The sequence below is a fragment of the Marmota monax genome, unplaced genomic scaffold (assembly GCF_021218885.2).
Source record: "Marmota monax isolate L192 unplaced genomic scaffold, Marmota_monax_Labrador192_F-V1.1 WCK01_AAM20220418_F8-fsc00022, whole genome shotgun sequence".
Lineage (NCBI taxonomy): Eukaryota > Metazoa > Chordata > Mammalia > Rodentia > Sciuridae > Marmota > Marmota monax.
The window spans coordinates 954,623-975,300 of record NW_026695215.1 but is presented as its reverse complement, the minus strand read 5'-3'; the positions used below and the strand labels follow the sequence as shown (position 1 = coordinate 975,300).

The following is a 20,678-nucleotide window of genomic DNA, read 5'->3' as shown; positions in this document are numbered from 1 at the left end:
ACTAAAACAAGCCTCCCCTGCCCCCTCTCCAGGTGGCAGAGGAAATGCTACCCAGTGACAACCTCACCTTGGCCCCGGGCAACAGCAGCGTGTGTGCCCGGGACTACAAGATCACCCAGGTGCTCTTCCCACTGCTCTACACCCTCCTCTTCTTCGTGGGACTTGTCACCAATAGCCTGGCGATGAGGATTTTCTTTCAAATTCGCAGTAAATCCAACTTCATTATTTTCCTTAAGAACACGGTCATTTCGGATCTCCTCATGATTCTGACTTTTCCATTCAAAATCCTCAGTGATGCCAAGCTGGGCCCCGGGCCCCTGAGGACCTTTGTCTGCCAGGTAACCTCCGTCGTGTTCTACTTCACGATGTACATCAGCATCTCGTTCCTAGGCCTGATAACCATCGACCGCTACCAGAAGACCACCCGGCCGTTCAAGACATCCAGCCCCAAGAGCCTCCTGGGCGCCAAGGTGCTCTCCGTGGTCATCTGGGCCTTCATGTTCTTACTGTCCTTGCCCAACATGATCCTCACCAACAGGCGGCCGAGGGACAAGAGCGTGAAGAAGTGCTCTTTCCTCAAGTCGGAGTTCGGGCTGGTCTGGCACGAGATCACCAACTACATCTGCCAGGTCATCTTCTGGATCAATTTCCTAATTGTCATCGTGTGCTACACGCTCATTACTAAAGAGCTCTACAGGTCCTACATGAGGACGCGGGGGTCCAGCAAGGCGCCCAGGAAGAAGGTGAACGTCAGGGTGTTCATCGTCATCGCGGTGTTTTTCCTGTGCTTTGTGCCTTTCCACTTTGCCCGCATCCCCTACACCCTGAGCCAGACCCGGGAGGTCTTCGACTGCGCGGCACAGAACACCCTGTTCTACGTGAAGGAGAGCACCTTGTGGCTCACCTCCCTGAATGCCTGCCTGGACCCCTTCATCTATTTCTTTCTTTGCAAGTCCTTTAGGAATTCCTTGATAAGTATGCTCAAGTGCCCCAGTTCTGCAATGGCCCCATCCCGGGGGGACAAGAAGAAAGCAGAGGGTGCTGATGACCCAAGCGAAGAGACTCCAATGTAAGCAAGTTCCCTGGGGGACAGTCTCAGTGTGCTGGGGTCCAGAACTCCTCCAAGGAAAGCACCCAGCCAGCCAGGACCCTCACCAAGTAGTGGCGGAGTCAGTAGTGATGACTCCTGGAAAGAGCAGCAGAGACTAAGGGAGCCAGCTTCGCATGCTCCCAGCAAGCGAGGCTACCTAACCCCATGTAGCTCCCTGCGGGACAAGCAGCGTGTTACTGCCATGCTGCATGTAAAGCAGAAGCCAGGTCTGCAGAGCTCCTGCAAAGTGGGTCACTTGCTGACACCTACTGCTAGCTTCCATATGTCAGTGCTCACAACTGTGTGTTTTATAACCCCCTGGAAAAGAATGACCAATCTGATATAATTCCCTGACCCAAATGACACCTATTAAGGTAGAAGTACATCCAAGACCCCCAAACCAAACCCAGACCTACTGTGAAACCTAGAAAAACTTCAGTGGGTACACAAAGCATAATAACCACTGGCTCTTAACATGAACAAAATCCACAGACTAAACTAATTGAAATGGTATTTAATGGAACTGAATTGTTTGAAATGTTCATTAAGATAACAGACTTAAGGCATGCCGTTCCAATAAAGAATAGGCACAGCTAAGAAAATCATTACAGAAAGGACAGTCACTTTTATGATATAATAAAACTAAAAGAATTATTTGTATTTCCTTAACACTTGAGAAGAGAGTTTTACTAATATATTGACAACTTCGATGAACACAATACCATCATTGACACTTAATCTTTATTAACTGGCTTCTAGAAATACTTGCTACTTGAGTTAATAAAACATTTTCTCTTAGTAAGAAAAATGAACAAAATATGATTACAAAGTCGTACGGTGTAACTACTACATGAAAGTGAGTGAACTGTTTGGAATCATATATTTGTATTTGTGTGTATAATATAAAACTTTATATTAACCTTATCACTTTGTTGGAATTTCCTTTTTCAAAGTTACTACATACCATGACTCCTCCCACCCCCAACACAATAACATCAGACACCTCATACATTTAAGAAAGAACTGCTGCAAACCTGTTTTATCATGTCTCAGTGTGCAAAGTGTCTCTGAAGACAATGTGTCACCTCAATAAGTTCACAGGCCATACCTGGGAAGTCTGATTTCACACAAGCCATGCGGGATCCGATTGGTTGTTTTGTGGTGGTAATGGGGACTGAACCTAGCAGCACTTGACCACTGAGCTCCATCCCCCATCCTTTCCACTTTAATATGTGACAGGGTCTTGCGGAGTGGCTGAGGGCCATGCAAACTTGCTGAGGCTGACCTCAAACTTTCAATCCTCCTGCCTCAGTCTCCTGAGTTGCGGAATAACAGATGTGTTCCACTGTGCCTGGCCATACTAGATTTTTGTAAATATATTTTTACTTCTAATTGACACAGTAATGGTACATATTCATGGGGAAAGTTGTGACATTTTACTGACTGTATACAATGAGTACTAATTAGATAAAAGTCAAAGTACATAACAAAAAGCAGTTCACATCACTTATCTCAACTACTTATCATCAACAGAGGTGATTTTCAAACAGAAGATGGCCTCGTACCAATATGGAAATTCCAACGTCAGGGGAAAGTAGAACAGTGGAAGTCTGCTGAACTTCCGAGTCATCCAAACTCAGACTGCTGCTGGGTTAGATTTCAGTACAGAGATGAGCCCATTCAGCTCCCTAAGTGGTGTCCACTCTGGAACACCCACACTATCCTTCTGTGGCACTGCTCTCAGTGAGCACTGGATGTCAGCAGAGAGGCACAGAGATGTGGGCCAAAATCACACATGTGCCATCTACTGCTGGGCGCTGAGCAGTGGTCAGTCCTGCCGCGAAGGTTCACTGTTATATCAGATGCCCAGTAGCCATGCTCTGTGAGAGGAGTGCATACAATACCAGGATATATGATACCCAGGTGCTGGAGACTATGATCAGCAAACCTTATTTTGCCTATGCGTCGAAGGACACCCACCCCCGCTCGTCCACGTCAGAGGCAGAGAGTGGGTTAAAACTGAGTCCTCATGGTACCATGGAGCATGCTGGGAAAGGACAGGGTGGATAGATGGCCTGGACAATCCTCCTGCTACCCACTTCTAACTGAGATGATACTGTTCTACGGGAGACAAAAAAACTAGAACTGCTATGGAGACAGTGACATTTCAGTACAGAAGAGCTGTGAAGTATTCGGAAACCTCTATTTTACAGCTATGTACAGATCCCATGAGAACCCTCATCAGACTCAGCACCACACTGCTGGTGATTCTCTCCTCAAAGACAGTTAGAAATTCTGTTAGAATTAGAAATTAGGGTTAGAAATTCTGATGAATGCAAGGAACTCCATGTTCCATGATAACTTCTATTTAAAAAAAAAAAAAAAGCCAACTTTGTGGGCCTAGGTACAATAGTGAGAGATGCAGCAGAGGAGACAGTGGGAGTCCTGCACATAGCCCCGAGGGTCCCCAGTGGGGGATGCGGTGCCGCGTGGTTTCTCTCAGTGGCTTCCCTACAGGAGACACCTGCAGCAGGTGGCAGTGAACCACAGTCTGAGCCCAGCCCACCCACCGTGAGTTCCTCTCACAGCCCAGGACCTCAGAGTGTTGGGTACATTTTCAAAGCCAGTGGGGAAAGAGCTCGAGAGAAGAGTTGAACTCCGTGTCATTTCAATACCAAGTTCAATCTGGAATGTTCCTAAGTCTGGTTCACTGCAGCACTTCTACGCCACGCAGGCTTCATCTGCAGCTGCTCCATGATGGCAACAATTGTGCTGCATGGAGACAGGCTCATGGCACCCAAACTGAAAAATGTCCTAACTAGCTCTTCTTTTTTAAAAGGAGATTGTGCCAGCTGCCATGATGTATGCCTATAATCCCAGTGGCTCTGGAGGCTGACACAGGAGGATCACAAGTTCCAGGCTAGCCTCCACAATTTCCAGAGGCCCTAAGCAACTTAGTGAGAATCTGCCAAAATAAACAGGGTTGGGGATTCGGCTCAATGGCTAAGCATGACTGGGTTCAATCCCCAGTACCAAAAGAGACGGGGCCAGGGAGGGGGAGAGAGAGAGAGACTGCAGATCCCCTGCCCAGTACTTGAAGAACAGGAAGAAAAAATCTGCAGCATCAGAACACTCTCTTGACACACATAACTGCTCCTGTGGTTTGACACTGCAAAGAGCTGGCACACTCAGAGGACAATGCTCAGGGAGGGGCAGGACACCGCCAGCTAGGACTTTGAATGTGGAAGCCCCTTGACTCATCACTAATTAAGAGGTCCTGAGAAAGAGTCGGGAACAGGGCATGAGAAGGACTTTCCAGGAGAAATAGAAAGGGACAATAAAAACAGGAAAGGATACATATCCACCCCACCAATTACAATATAAATTTATATTTATGGCATAGGTTTTTTTTCACCCATAAGTTTCTAACTGATTTAAAAATATTTTTAATGGCAGTGTTAAAGAATCCCACCCTTGATGGGACAACCATTGGAAGAGAACATTCAATATTCTGAAACAAGACGTTTGATTCAGCAATCCTACTTCTAGACATTTCTTGCAAATATGTTAGAACAAATACACAAGAATACATAAAGATGGTTTTGGTGGTACTGGTGATAGAACCCAGGACCTCCAAACATGCTAGGCCAGTGCTCTACCACAGAGTTACATCTCCAGTCCTTAAATTGACACAGAGTTTCACTAAGTTGCCCACACTGGCCTTGAACTTGCCATCCTCCTGCTGCAGCCTCCCAAGCGGCTGGCACTGGTGTGTGCCACTGTGCCTAGCTTACAGCATTGTTTTAAATAACAAAAACTGGAAACAAACTAAGTTCCAACCAGTGGCAGCTTAACTAAGCTATGGTAGATTTATATATTCATTATTAAATTATTATAAATGTGTTCATTCTGTAAAAAAAACAGATCAGTCTAAATGCACTAATCAGTCTAAATATGAAATGAAACAAAACCCACTGTGTAAATAACTGTGTATATGTATGTAAATATACATGTTTGTATATATATTTCTGTGCACATATACATTGTTGTATGTGATATATATATATATATATATATATATATATATATATATATGCATGTATGTATGTAAGGGGGATTAAATTTCACCTTCTGCTACATATCCACGTGCATTTGAATTTTCAAACACATGCTTTCCTTTGGTTGTAGTTTGTGTCTAATGTCTCCCAAGGCTTCTTCCCAGCTGTGGGACTACTGGGAGACAGTGGTAACTCTCGGGGAAGGGGGCTTGGTGGAAGAGGTGGGGGATGCATGCCTGTGGAGGGCATGTGTCCCCAGGCCCTTCCACTCCCTGGTCCCCCCTCCCAGCCACCAGGAGACAGGAGCTTGCTCCACCACATGTTCCCCACCATGTTCTGCCTTGTCAAGAACCTACGGTGAAGAGCCCAACACAGTCTGAACCAGAACAAATCTTTTCCTTCAACTTAATTTTCTCAAAAATTTTGTCACAAAAATGGATACTTAACACACCTTTCACAACAAAGAATTTCAAAATAAATACTGAACATTTCAAATAATTTTGCAATTTTTTTTTGCCTGTTTCTGGTTCCATGCAGTAATTTTTGGTATTAACTTATAAAGATAGGTCGTCATATTGACTGTTACAGTGTGAAACTTATTTTCGCTTGCTGTCACTTTCGTTAGTCTCGTATGGAATTTTTACGACGATTCCACATGATCTGAGGAAGCACCTGGTACAGTGGTGCACTTTGATGGGAATTAAACGTCTCTTTTAGGAATAAAGATCTCACTTCAACTTTCATCCAGAGTGAAAGCAAAGACTTCCCGTAGTGGCAGATGCCATTTATGTGGCACCAGCTAGCCACATCCACAGGAACCCTTCCACTGCCCCGTGGATCCAACTGCAGGTGCCACAGGAAGACGGGGAATGGAGACAGCAGTTGATTCCGTTGGGCAGGCTGGTTTCTGTGGCCTCTCCCAGTATCCTCTCTGACACCCCCACCCCCACTGTCACAGGGCTTTGAGCCAATCAGGTGCCCAGGGCTCACAGGGACCAGATCCGCTGGCAGGGGGATGTAGCAGCATGGCACTGGGAAAACCACTTACCTTCTGGTCTCCAATTTCTCACCTCCAAGGGGGACCTAGTCTCTGGGGACTGTTCAGAGGACTGAATGATATGATGTCATCAATGCCACAGCCCAGCTTTTGTGCTGTTATGGACATTGACTACACTCCCCGAGAGCCTGTTGGCAGGCTCCTAGTTTCTGGATGCTCTCGCTGTGTCTTCTTTGACTCCTCCCATCTTTTGTGATTACCCCCATAGGTGTACAGGTATTTATTCCAACTTGATTTAATTAAAAAAAAATTACAGGACTCCTACCATATGAAAGGCATTTTTCTAAGCCCATGATAAATGTTCTCTGAATGACTCCATAAAGCAGACATTGTTTTTTATGTCCACTCTAAAGAGAAGGCAACTGGTTCACAGGGAGAGTAAAAAGCTGCCCAAGGTCACAAGAGTTCTAAGACCTGTAGAGCAGTTGAGCCCAGACCCCATGGCCCAAGGAGTGTCCCTAGCTGCTGTACCTAGCACTTCCCATATCCCTCAAGAGCAAAGCCCTCCTCAAGCAGGGAGCCCAGGAGGACCCCAACTCTCTCACTAAAGTGCACACTTTGAAACTCTCACATTTAAAGGAATGTGCTTCCATGACTGCCAAGAAGACACCACCGTTAGTCATCCATTCCGCTTTTGCAAGTTTCTCACACTTTGACATTTTGAAACCTGGCCAAAATGTGATTTCCAGTTTTCGCATGATGAAATTATCTGGTACAGAATTTCCCTTGTTTAAAGTGAAACTACTTCAAACTTTCATCAACATAATGGATTTGGGGCTGTAGGGAAATTTGCAATTAATTATGTAGATTAAAGTCTTGTACATAAAAATTAAAAGTTTTTGTCCCACACTGAAGCAAAGAAAAAGACACATGTTTAGCTGGGTGCAGGGGCGCTTGCCTGTAATCCCAACAGCTCAGGAGGCTGAAGCAGGAGGATCATGAGTTCAAAGCCACCCTCAGCAACGTAGCTAGGCTCCAAGCAACTCATCAAGACCCTGTCTGAACATAAAAAATAAAAAGGGCTGGGGATGTGGTTCTGTGGTCAAGCACCCCTGGGTTCAATCCCAGACATATTTACTATGTTCCACCATACCGGTGAAATCTTGAGTCTCCTTTGCAAGAGATCAATAAGTTCGAGTCACACAGAGAACTTTTTCAAACTATGCCATCCACTAGGTAGGGCCAACCAGAGCCAACAGACACTGTACTGCACATAGCTGTAAATGTTCAAGGGATATGAAACTCTTATTCTCAGAATCCCAAGACAAGTCATCCAAAATTTTCTGATCAGACCAAAGGTACAGTCTAGTCTAGGCAAAACCTGTGGCAAGAAATATGAAATGAAACTCTCTGTGAAGAACCCCACATCCCCAGAAGCCCCGACTTCCGCTTTGCTCTCACAGGTCTGGCAAGCACACTGCCCTGGACAACTGCCCTCTCCTCTTCACGCTTCAACAGAGGCCAGGGAACAACTTACAGACGGGGCCCAAGGCTGGTTCATGAGGCCCCCCACGCCTCCCGCCATCGTTCATAGGAAGAGATCTCCCGTGTGGCCGTGAGGGGAGTGCGCGTCCACTCCAGCCTGCCAGGCCGGACTGTGGCGGGGAGACTGTGTCTCGGGGGCTCTCCAGGTGCCTGCCTGGCACTAGGCCCTCAGTTCACCCTCTCAGCAACACTCTGGGTACAGACCATTTTCAAACTCCTTGCACACATGGAGAGCTGTCAAATCACGTGTCTGTGATTTAAAACCACACAACTGGTAGGTAGCGGATTCTCATCCCCAAAAGTCTGCACTATGAGTCCCCACCTCTTAGGAACTCTGTTCTTTCTCAGGGACCCTGGGACCAACAAACATATGGAGGTAAATGCCTGCAGACACACACAGGCCGTCCTCCTGAACACATCTCTGGAAACCCTGTCCATGAGGATGCAGAAGATGGTTCTGCCAGATGTTAGCATCACGACTCGTCTCCTACTGGGGGGGGTACCTCAGGATACCTTCCTGGTCTTTCTACCTACTTATCACACAGGAGTCGAAGTTCTTGGGGCATATCCACAGACAACAGGCCTCAGCAGAGTGACGGGCAGAAAACATTCAGGGAACTGCAACTGAAGCTACCACGGCAAGTCCCAGTGGTGAGCGCCCAAGACCTCTCAAGTGACAGGGAGTATCAGCAAAGCCCAGGGCGAACGCGAGAGGTTACACCAGACCTCATGACAGAAGTGAGCGTGAAGTGGAAATGGGGAAGGAAGCTGGCGTAAGAAAGCAGAAGGCTGCTTCCCAGCATTGGCGGCTGAGCCAATGCCCGCCGCAGTCGGAGGACACGGAGCTGAGCACCCGCCCAGAGCAAGGTGAGTTTCAATGCTTGTTATGACTGTGCCTGCTATGGAAGGCATGGTGTGCAGAGGGAGGGCCGCTGCTCGGTGAGCCCAGGACAGCTTGGCTAACCCAGGTGTTACTGCCGTCCAAGTTTCACTGCCATGTTCACAGTGGCACTTACGAATCAGGTAGAACCTGTCACTTGGATTCACAAGGAGGAGGGGAAGTAATGGTACTGTTAAAGTACGAACACTGTATTATGTGCCTTAAAAATTCAAGCCAGAAACAATCAGCACCCTCTCCACAGATGTGTGCAAGGTGGGGAAGGAACACAGGGCACTAACAGGTTCCCCAGCTGAAGTGTGGGGTTGTTTTTTTGTTTGTTTGTTTTGTTTTTTTGGTACCAGGGATTGAACTCAGGACTCTCGACCACTGAGCCACCTCCCCAGCCCTATTTTATAGTTTATATTTATTTTATAGTTTATTTTATAGTGAGACAGGATCTCACTGAGTTGCTTATGGTCTCATTAAGTTGCTGAGGCTGGCTTTGAATTCATGATCCTCATGCCTCAGCTTCCTGAGCTGCTGGGATTACAGGCATGAGCCAGCACTCAGCTGAAGTCTGTTTTTTAACAGTGTCCTGAATGGCCTTTGTTTGCTTTGTCTGTGTGCAGTCCATGCTGGAGCCGGCCAACGCCACGGGGATGCAGGGCTTCAATGGCTCCGAGCGATGCCCCCGGGACACTCGGATCACCCAGCTGGTGTTCCCCACCCTCTACACGGGGGTCTTCCTGGCGGGTGCCCTGCTCAACGCACTGGCCCTGTGGGCGTTCCTGCGAATCCCCAGCTCCTCCACCTTCGTCATCTACCTCAAGAACACTTTGGTGGCTGACCTGATAATGACACTCACGCTTCCTTTCAAAATCCTCTCTGACGCGCACCTCGGGCCCTGGCAGCTCAGAGCATTCGTGTGCCGCTTCTCCTCTGTGGTCTTCTACGAGGCCATGTATGTGGGCATCACGCTGCTGGGCCTCATAGCCTTTGACAGGTTCCTCAAGATTGTCAGACCTTTCGAGAAATCATTCATGAAAAAACCTGCTTTTGCAAAAACGGTCACAGTCTTCGTCTGGCTCCTTCTCTTCTCCATGTCCCTGCCAAATATGATCCTGAATGACAAGGAAGCAACTCCAGTGTCTGTGAAAAAGTGTGCGTCCCTGAAGGGGCCTCTGGGGCTGTGGTGGCATCGGCTGGTGAACTACGTATCCCAGGGCATTTTCTGGACTGTGTTTGTCCTAATGCTTCTGTTTTATACAGTGATTGCCAAAAAAGTCTATGATTCTTATAAAAAGGTCAAAAGTAAGGATGGCAAAAGCAAGAAGAGGCTGGGGGGGAAGGTGTTCGTGGTCTTGGCTGTCTTCTTCCTGTGCTTTGCCCCGTTTCACTTCACCCGCATCCCCTACACTCACAGCCAAACCAGCAGCAAGAAGGACTGTGCTCTGGAGAACCGGCTGTTCATTGCCAAAGAAACGACTCTCTTTTTGGCAGCAACTAACATTTGCATGGATCCCTTAATATACATATTCTTATGTAAAAGATTCACAGAAAGGCTGCCTTGCATGAGGTGCAGGAGGTCCTCACACCAGGAGCAACAGAGCAGCCAGACAGACCACATAACCCTGGGCTGACCGCTGCCACTGAGCTCGCGGCCACATGGCCACAAGGCTTCAGAAACCATCTGTGTGGAGACCAAATTTAAGCAATAAAGAAAAAGAGATGGGTACAAATGCTTCCTTGCATGATCACCCCAGGTGTACAAAAACGATCTTGTGAAGTTTAACACCACGTGAACCTATTCATAAAGCCACAAGAAGAGGATGCAAGGGAAAGCAAAGGGCCACTCGAGGCCACCTTCCCAAGGACATCCCCTGAGTACTTGGGATAAGATGAGGGAAATGCAGACCCCTAAAAGCCTCCCCTCCAAACACCACCTCACATTCACTCACACACATGATCCAAACAGCCGTGTGGCTTCATAGCCCCCAGATCAATTACCGCTGAGGGAAGCAGGAAACTAACTTGCAAAGGCCACAGGTGGGAGGTGAGCCAGAAGTGAAAGGGATGCTGGACACAAGGGGTCTGAGGGTCCCCGTGGGTTGACTGAGATCCTGCAGGAAGGATTTTCTCCCTGCAGTTACAAAGAGATTGCTCTGCGTCCCACAGCACAGCACAGAGCCATGACATGAGTACCCCCACCCAGCTGACACCCAGTTACACACGGCTCTGCCACCGGGACGCTGGGAGCTCAGCAAAGCACTCCTGGCCCCGTGTCAACTCCGCTGCCCCACCACCGGGCTCCCCCACTGTGGGGGGCACGTTAGGGTCCTCCCCTCCCACAGGTCTCCCATACTAACGAACTGCGGGTCCTGACTGTGTGATAGTTAGGGTTCCTGAAAGACAGGTTTCAAGTGGGCCATGCTGTTCTTGGTCCAGGTAAGTGATGTGGTTGCTGACCCACAGTCAGTGACATTCGCGCGGGGGATGTGGCCAAGGCTACTTATCCTTATCTCCCTCCACAGTTTTTCTTGGATTCCTTTGTGGGTCAAAAAAAAAAAAAAAAAAAGTAAAATGTGCTTTCTGGAATTGTGGATGCTAATTTATATCTCCTAAAAGAAAACACACAGAGGAGGAGCTGTCCTATGTAGACGGGCCACTGGCTCCAACAGGAGTACAGCCAGGTGAAGCCCAGCGGCCTCCTTCCATGGCCAAAGGCCCTAGCCTGCCTGCCTTCTGGAAGCATCTGCTCCCACCCCTGACCTTCACTGTCCTCTATATACTGTAACTGTCAGCTTGTCAGGGGCCACGCTTCTGGCCCTGTGCACATGTGAGTCTCCTGTGACTCACCTAGGGAAGTCTCATCCACCTGCAAAACCCCAAGGGGCCATCACTCACTGCCTGGCATCTCACAGGCCAGCTCCCACGGCAGCGCAGCCCAGACGGCGGCCTACCTCTGTGCACTAGCTCAGCTCCATCACTGTGCTGGGCACTCTGCCTGGCAATTGCACCCAGATATGTATCGGTGCTCTGAAAAACCTGCACATATTTTTGAGGGCAGAGACTGTCTCATCATACAATTAATAAGTGCTTGATAAAACAAATCAAATGAGTCTCATTGTTATGTCCTAGAGGAGCAAAAGGGAAGTCAGTTCTCATTGATGTTTTATCAAAAGATGGAATAAATTCTTGAAAAGAAGGTGCCAACCTCTCATTGCTCTCCTAGGGCTCAACACAAGGGCCCAGGGGTGCTGGTGCCCTGGGCTGCTCTCCTAGGGCTCACACACACTCACAGGCCCAGGGGTGCTAGTGCCCAGGATACTCTCCTAGGTCTCACACACACACACAGGCCCAGAGGTGCTGGTGCCCTGGGCTCTCACACACCCAGCCCCGGGATGCTGGTACCCTGGGCTGCTCTCCTAGGGCTCACACACACACAGGCCCAGGGATGCTGGTGCCCTGGGCTGCTCTCCTAGGGCTCACACACACGCAGGCCCAGGGATGCTGGTGCCCTGGGCTGCTCTCCTAGGGCTCACACACACACAGGCTAGCACTCTAGTGCCTGGGTTCATTAGCAATCCATGGTGAGTGAAGCAGGGTTACTCATTGGTGCCGGTATAGCTGATTGAGCAACATTTCAGTTTTAAAGCTATTGACAAAAGCTTTAGCGATTCCCTCTTGGAATTGATGAAGTGAAATCTGCACGAATACGATAAACAATCTTCAAAACCACTTTAGAAAGTACTTTTGAAGCCTGGTCCTCATTGTCTCCAATACAATGAATCCTCATCTCCATGGGAGCCCCACCACCTCTGCAGGGACTGATATCACGAAGGACATCTAAGCCATGCTGATCCATTCTCTGTGCCTGTGCTCTCCCCTATGTTTCTCACAACTAATGGCACTTTCAATCTCCCCTGGAAGTGGGTACAGCTAGTATATATGACTTCTTTGAAAAATCTTTCCCAATAGAATTTCAATAGCAAATCTGCCTTCCATAAACACAAATCCTCCATCCATTATGATGATTTTACCATTAGAAGGAGAGGGCCTGATCTGTACAGTAGAATGTTCGTCAAGAAGGAGCATATCAGAGCCATCCCAAAGTGACAGTCACAAAACGAAGAACTTCCCAAACCAGCCACCCCAAGTCCTAAGCTCCAGACACCTACAGAGCAGGCTGATGACGCATAGCCACCAATGACAGAGGAGAAGGTGAAGCCAAGGCAGCTGAGCTCTGCCACCTGCGGGTCGGGCACAGGGAGGGCCTTTGTCAGGAACTGAGATGTCCTCCAATCCCCAGGAGGGGAGGGATGCCCTGCGGCCACAAGGGAGTGCCCTGTGGAAGGGAAGGGAAAGGAGAGTAGCAGTGAGAGCCACCTTGGGGACGACAAGGCACATCCTTCTGAAGGGGGATTCCTGCAGCACACTCTAGGTGAACTTATCAGAACCCGCAGGGCATAGCGGCCCAGGCCTGGTGGGCTGTTTGCTGTGAGGTGTTCCCAGAGACTCACACTTGAGAAAAATACACGAAGTCCAGGGGGGAAATGACTGGGTTGTAAAAGCCTGGACCCGATTAGTGTGCTGACCCTTGATGGGCTTCACGGGGTGGTGACTGGAGGCAGTGACTCCATCAGTGTGCTAACCCCTGATGGGCTTCGCCGGGTAGTGACTGGAGGCAGTTGGGGTATGGCTGGAAGCAGGTGGGGTATGGCTGGAGGTAGGTGGGGTGTGGCTGGAGGAGGGGGGCACTGGCAGCGTGCCTTTGGGGTACTTTTTGTATCTGGCAACCGAGTCTCTCTGCTTCCTGATCATCATGTGAGCTGCTTCCCTCGGCCACACTCTTCCACCATCATGTTATGCCTCACTGTGAGCCCCCAGGAATGGAGCCCACTGTCTACAGAGACCTCTGAAACTGTGAGCTCCCAAATAAACTCTTCTTCCTCTAAAGTTGTTCTGGTCGGGTCCTTTAGTTACAGTGGAGTAAAAGCTGATTAAAACACTATGGCTGGGGCTGGGGCTGGGGCTGGGGCTCAGCAGTAGAGCGCTCACCTAGCACACGTGAGATACTGGGTTCGATCCTCAGCACCACATAAAGATAAATAAACAAAATAAAGCTATTGTGTCCAACTATAACTAAAAAAAGAAAAACACTACAGCTAAGGAAACCTTGTTTAGATAAGAGTCCTACTAAGTGTAAAATTGACAAATCTTGTGAAGTGCCAAGGAACATACCTCAATATTTTGGATTCTACATGGATCAAATGGGGATAACGGGAACATGGGACACGTGTGTCACATACACTCATGACCTGTGAGTACCAGAGTCAGCTGGAAGGATCTGAAAACAGATTGCTAAACCCACCCAGAATAGCTGATTCAGTGGGCTGGGGAGGGCCTGGCATAAGCTCCTGAGTGACAGTAATGCCACAGATGTGAACCACATGTCAAGGGCCACTGCACTCAACACTCCTTAAGGTCACACCTCCATCAAGATGACTGACAGCATTGCTGTCATGACCAAGAGCCAGATGGGTCCCCAGGAGATAAAGTCCTTAAAGGGAGTAGGGCAGCAGTAAGGTGGCAGGCAGGGGTGAGGACTTGGCACTTGGAAAGCTCATGACTGTGTCGGAGCACCCAGCATGCCTTGCCAGGGGTTACAACAATGGAGAACTGAGGCTGTGGCTGGCAAGAACAGCAGGGGTGAAACTGGCCCCAGCAGGGCAGAAGCAGCCCATGTTACTATGACAGTGCACCAGGCAGATGTGAGAGCCCAGGCACCGACTGAGAAGCTGGTGAAGTGCTACTGCCGCTTCCACGCTTCCACATTGGAGACAAGAAGCTGGACACAGGTCAGGTGACCTGCCTGGGGCCTCCTAACCTGCAGGCAGGGGGGCTGGGGCGCTCACTCACACCCTGGCTTCGGAACCCAGTTTTCAACCACGGTATTTATGACCTCAGGAAAGAGCCTCAGGCTCTTACGTGGTATTTCCTGTAATTTTGATAACTTCCGAAGCCACCCCCAGACTCCGACTCCACAAACAACATATCCATGTGTGGGCTGTGAGCACAGGGCCTGCTGGCTCAGCAGCTCAGGCCCAGAGGCACACACGAACCTCCCAGGGCTTCCCCAGCAGCTCACGCTCATCTGCTGAGTGCCAGCTACGTGCCAGGCACCGTGCTCGACACTTGCAGGGATACCTGCTTCTCTATTCTTATAGCCCCACAAGGCAGGTATGATTAGTTTTCATGCTGGGAAAAAGTAATGAAAGTGAAGTACAAAGTGAGCATATGGCACCCCCCATTGGGACACAGCGCCCATCAGCACCCAGGGCAGGTCTGCAAGCCAATCATAGGCAGGTAGGCTACAGACCAACACCGCACCACCCCGCAGTCCAATGTCAATACCAGCAGTGAGAAAGGGGAGGAAGTGGCCCCTGGAGAGACGAGGGAGACTCTAGACTCTACAAGCATGCAAGCTGCCACAGACTCAGGGGCAGGAAGGGCAGGCCCTCCACCCTCTGAAGACTCTCAGCTCCTCCAGCACCGAGGACTCCAGGGGAAGGAGGTCCCCAAGTGGCTTTGTCTGCCTCAGGTCAGTGGATCCTCTGTTATCGCCCCAACACCAGGTCAACAGCGTCTGAAGTAGCACACTGGTCAGGAACGCAGGCCACAGTGAGTGCAGATGCGGTAGGTGGGGAGGTGCATGGTCACCTGATTTGGAACCTCAGGGGAAAGGCTGCCAGTCCAAGTGGGGAAACTGAGGAAGGAGGTCACTGCAGATAAATCTCTGAACTGCAGCTTGAAAGAAGAAACAGCACTCAGAAGGGAGCACAGCCGCTGGGTCAAAAGGAAGGGCACACAGCAGACACGGGGCATCTGGAACCTGAAGCATGGCAGAGCCGGGTGGTGCAGTCTGCTCAGCAGAGACAGGACAGGGACTAGAGCCCTGGAGGCTGGCCAGACCCCAGGCCAAGGGAACAGTCTTCCCTGAGACAGGGAGAGGATGAGGAAGAAGACAAGAACCTCGGGTCAGAGCAGACAGAAGAGGAACAGGGAAGACGCTGGGGTGGGGAGGGCAATCCCCTGTGCTGGAAAACAAGACAGTCAGGGAGAAAGTGACAGCAGGATGAGGCCCTCTGAAGGTTGAAAGTGACCCTAAGGCGTGGGAGCTGGGGGAAGCGCACTTGAACTCCCATAAAGCACGGGTGAGCCAAGAGTTCCACAGAGGAAGGACAGCAGCCGAGTTAGCCAGGCTTTCCCCAGGGTTCCTGAGGACAGGTCAGCTGGTCCTCCCTACACTGAGACACGCAGTGACACCACCACACAGAAACTGCCAAGGAGCAGGGGCAGGATCAAAGGCCGTGTTCCCACGCGCAGGAGCAGCTTGGTAAGAAAGTGGGCAAGCCGCACCCAGCCCTCCCTGCCACCGTGACGTCTGACTTCAGTTGTAATTTGGATATTCGCACGTGGCTTTGCCTAGTGATAGCCAGCGTAAGCAACTTTACCTGATGTGTATGTGAATACTTGTAGAGCTTTGTTTTTTAAAAAATATCAGCGGATTTATTAAATTTATATTCTATTAATGTTTTTATCTTTCCAGTTGCTGTGTAACTGTATTTCTTCAAACCAGGAATGCCTGCACTGTGAGCAACACTCCCTGCTCCCATGGGTCCCCGACTCGGCCTTACCTTACCACCATTCCAGAGTGGGGGTGGATTTCCTCCTCAGTAGAAGAGAAAACTGTCAGTATAGATCACAGAAAGTATTTCAAGGACTATTAATTTTATCACTTAAAGGGAACCTAGGAACGTTCTCAAGGCAAACCAAGTATCGGGGAAACACCTTAAGCCCTGGGCTGAGGTAGGCGCTCAGCTTCTAAGCATTCAGACCTCACCGTGCACACAGACTCTGCCTGTCAGTTCACCCCTTCACTCTCCCTTGGCCTTTCAACAAGAAAGCATTGCTGGCTCCCTAGGCACCACAGAGCTCCCGGCAATGGTCCCTGTGCAGGCTCCCTTGAGGTTCCCTCCCCCAGGAGGCCTCCCCAGGCTCCCTGCTGGGCAGGGATCGGCTTCCTGCTGGCTTTGCCCACAGTGAATGGCTACTCAGCCCTGCACTCTGGAGTCCACCTGGCCTGGTCTAGTCCTGCCGCAGCCTAACACGGCCTCTCATGAGCAACCTGCCCACAGCTGGACCTGGATGAAGTAAGTGGCCAGCCTCAAAGGGAATATCACCACGGGGCAGGGGCGAGGGGCAGGGGCGAGGGGCAGGGGCGAGGGGCAGGGGCCAGACGCAGGCCAGCTCAGACTCAGGTCCAGTTCATCAGCCCCTTTCGTCCACCATTCCATGTAGAGTTCTCAAGCCAGAAGAGGCAAGTACTTTATTTGAAGCCAACCTGACAGATGCAAATCATTCCAGGTGACAGATTAAACACAGTAATTCAAGCCACAGGGACCAAAGATAGCGATCTCTTCAAAGGCACATTAAAGGGTTTGTGATAATTACACATGGCACCCTGGGTGTGAGTCAGGATTAGAATGGCTTTGTGCGCAGAGATGGACCAGTAGGACCTGGTGAAGATTTCACTGCAGTCCTTGTTGTAGGCTCAGGCTATGTGGAAAAGGCATGGGATTCAAGAGAAATCCCTAGAGCTAGGTTTCAGTGACAACCCTCTCGTCTTTAGTAATAATTAGTTACTGTGCTATCAAGGTCTTCGACAGCCTTCATGAGCATTTCCTTGAAGAAATGGCTATGTCTGAGATTACAGTGACAGAGAACAATGAGGTCACAACACAAATGCTAGGCACTGGAGGGGACACTGTCCCCAGTTCACACCAATGCCAAGTAAAGAAGGGAGGAGAGAAAGAAGTTGAGGCCATGGACGAGCCTCCCGGAGACCAAGCAGCCCAAGGACAGCTGCCCAAGGACTTACAGACACAGGCGAGGGGCAGAAACAAAGAGCTCACTTCAGGACTGAGAAGCCCACCTGTCCCCTCAGCCAATTCCAATTCTATGGGAGATGTGAGAAACACCTCTCCCCCCTGGCACCTCTGTCTATTGAAGACTATGTTTTGAGAAGTCAGTGAGGTTATGAGATTTATCATCCAAATATCTAGGTTCAAAGTAGGTCATTTAATAGACACTGAACCCAAGAAAAGTTGAATGAGCCACCCAGTATTAAAAAAAAAAATAGAATTTTGTTCTAGGACTTGTCAGTTAGTAATCTAAGAACCAGGCTTAAAGACTTAAAAGGCTTATAGACATCCCCTTCCCATGTCAAATTCTAAATCCTGATGTGGACAGCTTGACATGTCTAAGGACCCAGAGTCTTGAAGCCCCTCCTGCTACACAACCCCCTGGATGGACTTGGCAGACACAGATTTCAAAAGCCAAGAGGAGCCAAGCACAGTGGACCACACAGGTAATTCCAGTGACTCAGGAGACTAAGGCAGGATTCAAAGTTCAAGGTCAGACTCAGCAATTTAGTGAGGTCCTAAGCAACTTAGTGAGCCCCTGTCTCTAAATAAAAAGGGCCGGGATGTAGTTTGGGGGTGCCCACTGCAGAGCTCCCCCTGGGTTTAATCTTCAGTACCACAAAAAGGAAAAAAATTTTTAAAAGTTCAGAAGGATTAATGGGAAAGTAAAAATAAAAAAGTAGAGGAATTAACCTAAAGAATTAAAGAGTCTATACAGCATCAAACCAAATGTAACATGTGATGACTGAATTGCACTTCAAAAAAAAAAAAAAGGCTAAAAGATAACATTAAAAATTGTCAAAATTTTCACATGGGAGTATGTCTTTATTCATTATCTCAACATTATTATCTGGACTTATAATACTATTATGATAAAGTAAGAAAATACATATTGCTTTTTTGGAAACACATGCTAAAGGTAAGTTTGATCCATTGCACCTTAAAACACATTTCCCCAAAAAAATGTATGTATGAGTGTGGGTGGGGTGAGGACTGTGTGAAAAACGGCAGCAACTGGTAAATCTGACTGAACCACTCCTTCACCTGATGTGTGGGTTTAACAGCTTTAAAAATAATTCCAAGAGGAAATAATACCACTCTTAGCTGAAACAAAAAGGAATTTTAAAAAAAAATCTAAGCATTATGGTGGCATAAATGCACACATAGACACAAAGGATGTCTTGTATTCAAAATAAATTTGAGATTTGAATGGGCTAAATAGCATTACTAAAACGCCACCCTGCATTTACCAAGATCTTCCAACGAAGCAGCAAAGCAGTTATTACTATAAAATCTCCCAAGGCTTTTATGAAATGTGAGACTTGCTATAAAAATCAACAGAAATAAAAACTCCACTGGTTTACCTTTCGATGAAGTGAACACTTACAAAGTTATGGGCTGGTTGCTGGCCACTGTTCTCAAGGCCTGCACTTCTTTTGTGGCTAAACATGAAGGATTTCCCTTTTCGAATGTCAGGTAAGACCAGCTGCAACTCGCCCTGGCTTGAGACTGGCATAAGGCACCACAGGGAGACTGCTGCACTAAGGCTGACTTGGGTGAACTTGGACATTACCAGACTTGGTGTGCACCGACAGCCGGAGGTGGACACAGCTACTGTCCCCAGACAGGGCTCGCCTGGCTACTGGCTAGTGAGGAGGGGAGGCCTGCTCTGCCCCAGGCCTATCCCAGGGAAGGACACAGCCCTGCCCTCCTAAGCAGCCACCACACACAGCCAGGAGCCTGGACACACACCCAAGGACCTAGACAGACACCCAAGGACCTGGAGAGGCCTTCAGGGTGAGAAGGGCCCATCCCAACCCTCTTGCACTTCACCTTTTTTAAAAGGCCACTTAAATCCAGGTGATAAAATATTGAGTTACCAAAACATTTTCCTTTCAAATTTATAATTAAGGAAAAAAATCAAAACCATCAGTAGGTGTGTGTGTGGGGGGGGGGGGCATTTTCCTTAAAGTTAAAAAAAAAAAAAAAAAAGATCACTGACCCAAGTAAGAAAGTCAACCCAGGTATTAAAACTTGAAGTTCATAACAGAGCAGAAATGGCTATATTCATGTAAGGGAAGCCTGTCGAATAACATCTTGGGAAGGTCCCTACTATGCCATCTCTCCTGGGAATGTGACTGGCAGTCCTAAGAACATGTAGACTTTTGCTCAGCATGCTTGGAAAGGTTGCAGGGATGTCTCCCTTTGAATTGATGCTCTTAAGACTTGGCAGTTGTTCTGCCAGCAAGCTACTGAACAATGAGCAGCAGATCATTCATTCTCTTTTTTTTTTTTAATTTTTTTTTTTAGTTTTAGTTGGACACAATATCTTTATTTATTTTTATGTGGTGCTGAGGGTCGAACCCAGTGCCTCACACGTGCAAGGCAGGAGCTCTACCAATGAGCTACAGCACAGCCCAGATCATTCATTCTTTATGCACCATGATAAAAAGAAAAAGTTCAATCCAAAAGAAGGTCTGCAGGGCATGACCCTGCTGCTCAAAGGCATGGACAGGCTGCACATGTTCCAGGCAAAACACAAAGCTGTGCAGACAGCCTCAGCCCCAGCAAAAAACTGCAGGTTACCCCAGGACATGCACACAAGATTAGGCCAACTTCCATTCGGAGGCCTTCGCTAGGTCATGACACACAAACCCCACCCCACTCAGAATGGAAAAATACTAACCTTGTAGTTTTCTGCATTTGTGTGTTCAGGAAAAGGCAACTGAAGGAATATAATTTTGATACCCCAATACTGGCAACTGGACATATTTGCTTTTCGGTACACAGAAGGAGAACCAACTATTTTTTTTATTTATTATAATAAATATATATTTATTATTTCCTTAAGTCATAAGCACACACTAATACGTATTACAGATGTACTAGCATGAAAAATGTTTTCACCTGACATTTGATTTTAATTTATCTTCATTTATAACAAATAGTCATAAGTATTGATTCCATTTGGTTAAATTAACTTATTTAAAATGTTGCATTCAAACAAATACCAGAACTTGAGATCTTTTTGAAAGTTCTAAAATTAATTAAATTTTTTAAAAGTATATTATATAAATTTATCACTGTGATGTGCTCTTCAGAAAGAATTAAATTATTTTTTCAT

General features: G+C 48.1%; 3 protein-coding genes across 13 annotated transcripts in view; 2 read left to right on the top strand and 1 right to left on the bottom strand.

Annotated features, from left to right (window-relative positions):
* Positions 1-2,014, top strand: part of P2ry12 (purinergic receptor P2Y12) — a 42,059-nt gene extending 40,045 nt beyond the window's left edge. For all 6 annotated transcript variants that reach the window (XM_046431235.2, XM_046431234.2, XM_046431231.2 and 3 more), the window contains one exon: positions 33-2,014. In XM_046431235.2, the coding sequence (XP_046287191.1) occupies positions 45-1,073 (1,029 nt within the window). In that variant the 5' untranslated portion in view covers positions 33-44 and the 3' untranslated portion in view covers positions 1,074-2,014. The remainder of the gene's footprint in view (positions 1-32) is intronic.
* The window catches only part of Med12l (mediator complex subunit 12L), a 266,032-nt gene that overhangs the window by 74,948 nt on the left and 170,406 nt on the right, over positions 1-20,678 (bottom strand). The gene's annotated exons all lie outside the window — the stretch shown is intronic.
* On the top strand, positions 8,365-10,309 carry P2ry13 (purinergic receptor P2Y13). Its single transcript, XM_046431236.2, has 2 exons — positions 8,365-8,557; positions 9,200-10,309. The coding sequence occupies exon 2, from the start codon at positions 9,203-9,205 to the stop codon at positions 10,208-10,210; it is 1,008 nt and encodes a 335-aa protein (XP_046287192.1). The 5' UTR covers positions 8,365-8,557; positions 9,200-9,202; the 3' UTR covers positions 10,211-10,309.

Coding starts and splice junctions, on each gene's coding strand:
- P2ry13 (XM_046431236.2), top strand. CDS start 9,203: ATGCTGGAGCCGGCCAACGCCACGGGGATGCAGGGCTTCAATGGCTCC.